The 6,000-nt window shown below is 41.8% G+C and overlaps 1 protein-coding gene across 3 annotated transcripts in view; it reads left to right on the top strand.

Annotated features, from left to right (window-relative positions):
* The first annotated feature begins 402 nt into the window (after positions 1–402).
* unc5b (unc-5 netrin receptor B) overlaps positions 403–6,000 on the top strand; it is a 50,136-nt gene continuing 44,538 nt past the window's right edge. For all 3 annotated transcript variants that reach the window (XM_086122361.1, XM_086122359.1, XM_086122360.1), the window contains exon 1: positions 403–1,077. In XM_086122361.1, the coding sequence (XP_085978487.1) occupies positions 987–1,077 (91 nt within the window). In that variant the 5' untranslated portion in view covers positions 403–986. The remainder of the gene's footprint in view (positions 1,078–6,000) is intronic.

Genomic DNA, 6,000 nt, shown 5'->3' with positions numbered 1-6,000 from the left:
AGAATTGTCAGATACCTCACGGGTAGGCTCATTAATGAAAGGGTGCTCCCTTGTGGCCACTGGGGGTACGTTTGTGATGGAGAGGAGTGGATTGACAGAGAATAAGGAGTCGGATGATTTATGATTGATCAAGGCTGCAGGACCACGAAGTGTAGATAGATAGATAGATAGATAGATAGATAGATAGATAGATAGATAGATAGATAGATAGATAGATAGATAGATAGATAGATAGATAGGTGAGCCTGGTGAATCCTGAGTGGATCCAGGTTTTCTCTCTTGCTCCTCTGCAATCTATTTTTCCGTCGCTTGCTCTGAACTTCCATTCACTTGTTCAGTCATCAGTGTGATGAAGAGGAGGAGGAGGAGGAGGAGGAGGAGGTTGCAACGTGATTGGCTAGGCGGAGGCTGCTAGTCCGGCTTGTGTTGTTCCTTGGGTCTTCTTGTTTACACCTGGAGGACCGGAAACAAGTCCAGAGTGCCTCCAGCAGACTCGGCAGTACAGTCTGCGTTGAACAGGGCTATCTGGCAACACCTCGATCTTGTCGGAGCGAGTATTTTTTTATATATCTTTTTTTTAAATTATTATTTTAACGAATGCTTTTGTTTGTTTTGTTTCGTCTGCAACATCTTCTATTGAGCATCAGTTTATCACTCAGTCGCGGTCAAACTTTTTAGTGACTTTCTTGAAGGTGTCTTTTGTGGCTGTCAATCTAATCGCACCAGAACACGAAAACTGCTGGGAATATTTCCATTTTGCATTGCTATCGTTTTTTTTTTTTTTTGTCCAAGTTATATCCTGGAGGGAATGCACGCCGTTACGTGTTTATTGTAGCGGTTTAAGCGGATGCGTTTACTGTCACTTCATGGTGGGATTGGACTCTGTTTGATATTCCCCTACAACTCTTTTCTGGACAAGAGACACTCGGTGTGGCCAACCCACGCGTGTGCGCACCCTGGGACGCCTCGCAGCAGTCTAAGCGGAAATGATGCTCGCTTTTCGGATGCGGCGTGGACAAGCTTACGGTCCGATTGTGCTTTTGCTCCTGGTCGGGAGTTATGTCATGTGTGATACTGGTAAGTACCAAAACCACACGAGGTCTACAGTATTTGGTGTCCTTTACTTTTAGACTTGCACACAATGACGCATGTAAACGTTTTCACACCGTATTGTGCTGTTATTCCCGCAGTATTCTAAATTAAATAGGTAGCAGAATAACCCCCTTTCCAAGATTTCTTTTGGAGTCCAGTTGGACTGAAAAGCCTTGTACTTTGTACGAACCCGTTGTTTCTTCTACTTAGAGCATAATAACTAACTCACCTTGAGTAAATGGATTAATTGAGGTGCGCTGTAAAATACAGAGCAACTGCTTTGTTTTTCCTTTTCATTGTTGGCCATTACAAAAAATACATCAATGAATATAAAAAAATACGAATATTGGCTGTATGTGTAGGTTAAGTAGCTTTTAATTCACTTAGCAGCTCGTACATCGTTATAGCTGCATTATTAGAAGTGAGTGTTGGATTGTTCCACACAGCAGCCAGCTCACATGGGAATGCTTGACTTGGCACAAAGGCCAGGTCACTGCGGGTGAGCTAATGGGACTTGGACACTGAGGTGACAATGACCATCAGTGCAGTTTAGAAACCTGGTTGTTCCTCCCTTGTTTATGTCATCTTGAAACACAAGACGGATATTTGTGGTTTGGCTTAAACTCTGCATAAACACACACATACACAAAACAATAATGTTTATAGAAGATTTGCTAAATGACCACTGCAGCAAATACAAAAGTTTACTTTTGGCTTAAATGACACAAGGAATAGGACACACTTGTCTCTCATGATCTGTAGTTATTTCCCTGACTGACCTCTTCCTGGAATGCACAGAACACACATTGTATTATTCCCCAAACATGCGGATCAGAAAAGCAGCTTACATTTATTAAAATTGTAGTCTGTTCAAAAATGATTGCATGCGAAATGTTGACATGAACTAGGAGGAGTATTGCAGTGAGGTCCTGTAAGGGGAGAAGTGTTAGTAGGAGGGGACACGGCCTGGCAATAGCTGAGTTTGTGTCTCTGAGAGGATGAGCCATCAATATATTTAGTGAAATGCACGATGGGACACATCTGTGTATATTACTCCTCTGCCTCTTGTGTCGCTCTCTGGCTGGATGGCTCACAGTACTGCAGTAAGCTCTCAGTGTTGACATACTCATGAATTACCTGAAGTAACTTGTGTGGTATCATTATCCCTGACTTTATTAGATATACTGAGCTAGCAAGAGGGATGTGTGGTTATACAATGTTTGCAACACATCACAATTAAATGTAGAGATGACCCTTTACAGTGGGGGAGGGAGGAATTGTCAGCATACCCAGTCCGGACTGGGAGGTCAAGGTAGAAGTAGAGAAAAGACAAGCGTATCAAAGAAGCCGTTACGTCTTGAAAATTGGAGTGCGTACCATGTCACACACTCCCTTGTAGGTCTGCGTGTACACTGTTGTTAAGTGTGGTAATCTTCATTGTTTTGAACAGCTTCAACCATCTGAACAAGGTGCTAGACATTTTTGAAAATGCTTTAATGTTGTTGGGAATGTGCTTTGGATTATGTGATTGACACATATACATAATTACAAATAAAGAAACACCTTCAATATCCACAGTATATATTGGTTTAAATGTAGGCTTTACTATACTGTGTTCTGAAAAAGTTGATCCTGTGCTTGAGGTTTCTCCATTTTGACCCTGAGCATGTCACTTTTGCTTCAGTGGAAAATAACACCAATGGCATACGTCCAATGAGTTTAAAGTGTCTGTGAAACAGTTTTATAATTGAAGAGCTAGTGGCGCTCACTCTAACAGGTGACACAGGACTTTTGGGGACTAAAATAAGAGAAGGATCTCTTTGGGCCAAGCTTGAACCAGAATGGGTTGTCATGCCTGTCCTGTCAGCATGAGAGACATGGGCATGTTGTGTCCTGGAGCAATGCATTAGTTTTATGGCCGTCAGGCGGCAGTGGATGGGATCGCTGGCCAGCCACTGGCCTCTCTGCTGTATTATTCATATGTGCAAAGTGGTCTTTGTTAATATTTAAAAATGTGCTTATGATGCTCACATTGTGGACAGCAAAGGAGCAAGAAGTGGGAGGGCAACAGCTGCTTAGCTTAGCTATCATCGGCGTAACTGACCCGGGGGGCTACGGGGGTTTGTGAAGGATTTGAGAGGAACGAAAGGCTTTTAAAGACAAGATGAAAAAGTGGCTCTTCTAACAAGTATGCCAATTACACCCAGAGGATGTGAGCATGCCACAAAAGAACTCCAAGGTGGAAGACAATCCATTTCAGGAAGCTGGTCTACTTCCAATATGCTCACATTTGGAACTGATTCATCCCGCAGGAAATTATGAAAATAAAATAAAAAATCAGCCCTGCATGGGTCTGTTGCCATCATAAAACTTTTATTAACTGTACAACCAAGGTTTTTATTTTAATTATCTACCACACAAGTGTAAAAAGTAAGATGTTGAAACAAAATAACACAAACCTTTGGTGATAATTGGCTACATATAAAGCAGCCAGCCACTCTGGTCGAGTAAATCCTTCTGTACTGTCAGAACTGAGATCCACTAGTGACTCACTGGGGGTATCACACAACACAGTGGTGCCTTGAGATATGAGTGCCATGACTTAAGAGCTTTTTGAGATATGAGCAGTCATTTAATTCTTTTTTTTTTTGTGTATTGAGATACGAGTATGATTCAGATCCCCTCGCTAAATGGCAGCAGCATGCATTACAACATCCAGTCACCATCAATTCACATTGTTTTCCTAGCAAGTGTAGGACGGTATCAGTTGCTGGCGGTATGTGGCATTTATCGGGTTTGGCAGCTGTCAATAGACCCCAGAAGAGCAAGGAAAGACAATAGATTCGGTACAATTGTTTTGCGCTCGTATTTTCAGTTCGCAGGTTATGTGGAGAGCAAATGTTATTATGATGTGGACATACAGTACAAACCTGTGGCGTAATTTTTTTCTTAATTTTTTTGGGTGGGGGATGGTGTGATTGTCAAATCATTTCAATGGGGAAGAATTATTTGATGTCATAGTTTTGAAAATCCGAAAAAGGAGCAAATTGAACCTCAACCATGTTGACAGTTTAACATACTGTAGATGTTTTTCTTTCCTTTTTAATTTTTTTTTGTTTTGTTTTTCCTAAAACCCGTTTTCTAAATTGTATGACCTATGGAGGATTTAAATATGCAAGTTAAAGCGAAGAACATGAGGCCATCCAGCGGAAACGGCAGAATCAGAACAAGCAGATGGATAGGGGATGAATAAATGAGAGACACAGAAAGATAGATTGATATCTCAGGGTTTGGCTTTTAAATATCCTTCATGAGAGAAGGAATTTCCAGAGCAGTGCCATTCAAGCATCATTAAACCTCTGGCACCGACTGAAGAATGAGAGCGTGAGGAGGAGATGAAGGTGAAAAAGAGCAGCATTAGAGTTTACAGAGCATCAGAAGAACCAGAAGTTTAGGCTGTAGAAGGTTCTAATCATTTTTTGGGGGGGCAGGTGCGGAGCAGAAAGTTAAAAAGACATATCCACAAATCCTCCAGAGAGATGTTTTTATTAAGGCTCTTATCGATGGAGAGAGCTCACGGTATAAGAGTGGACATGTTTAATGCTTTGCCAATATTGTGCATGTAAGGGCGGACCATAAATCTGCCGCAAATAGCAAGGGCTCTGTAGATGGAGCAAAGGAGCTAGGTAAATGGAGTAGGACGCTGACAATGAAGAATTGACAGAAGAGTGAGATGAAAACGGGCATTTCAGAAAGCTGGACAAACTGGATGTGAATAATGGTCATTATTCCCTTCCCTGAAACGCTATATCGATCAATTTAGATTGGTAACTCCATTCGAATGATATTCCTAACTTAATTTAAACAAAAATGTTGAGGAATTCATTTGAAAGTGTCTTCATTTCATAGCAAATGGTCTGTTGCAACTCTGTGCTTTCGTGTATAGGTTTTGTACAATGCTGGAATGTTTCAATTTCATCCAGGAACTCAAGTGCATGCATTCATGTTTCGATTGCAGAAATATTTTTAATATGGTATCTTGGGAAATTAAAAAAAAGAAAAAGTTGGATGCAATTCTTGGACAGCCAATTGAGTAGAGAGGAGTTGGGCGGATGAATTGTTCGGGGGAAGTTTTGGTGGCAGATGGGAACTGAGTTGCTGCTGGGCCGGCATGACAGGATCCCCCACTGCCCGTCTATCCTGCCTGTGGGGGGGAGATGGGTGGGGCAGGCGGGGAAATGGGAAGAAAACCTCTGTGGGGTTCCATTGTACTTCAGATGAATAGTAGACTTCGTAGGGCTTTTTATGCCCTTTTGTGTGGGGTGAAGGGGGCGACAGGAGAACACACACATACTCAGAACTCATTCAGAAGTACCCCTCGAGCAATGCTAACCTGTGTGTGTGCGTGTGTGTGTGTGTGTGTGCGTGTGTGCGAGATTCTTGATGATGCGCATTGCATAACCCACTCAAGCACAGGATCTGACCACATCAGCATGCCTAAGCTAAAATATTATTATGTACAATACACTGTACATACAATACAATACATTATGTACAATACACCATCTGTATAAAATCCAAGTTATGACTTCTGCACATGAAAGCAAGACTCTTTTGAAGAAGTCCAATTTGTACATGGGTGGTTCTCAGAAAGCATGGTACAGCTGGATACACTTTGAGAGTCAATATTTTCTTCCCTTTCCAATCAATTGCCAGATTTCAGTTTTTTCTTTCCTGGTGACAACAAAAGCTGTGTGCGACCAGTTAAACTGCTGGCGAACATCTTTGCCACCGTTTCCGACCTTGAAAGAAATCATTTTTATTTAGTTGCTCAGTGCTTGGTGCTCAGGTAGGTAGCAAGTACACTGATGTGAAACAATGGAGTAGACCGCAACATTGGAGAATCTC

The sequence above is a fragment of the Hippocampus guttulatus genome, chromosome 10 (assembly GCF_054856545.1).
Source record: "Hippocampus guttulatus isolate MCC_2025c chromosome 10, RoL_Hgut_1.0, whole genome shotgun sequence".
Lineage (NCBI taxonomy): Eukaryota > Metazoa > Chordata > Actinopteri > Syngnathiformes > Syngnathidae > Hippocampus > Hippocampus guttulatus.
This window is presented reverse-complemented; position numbering and strand designations above follow the sequence as displayed.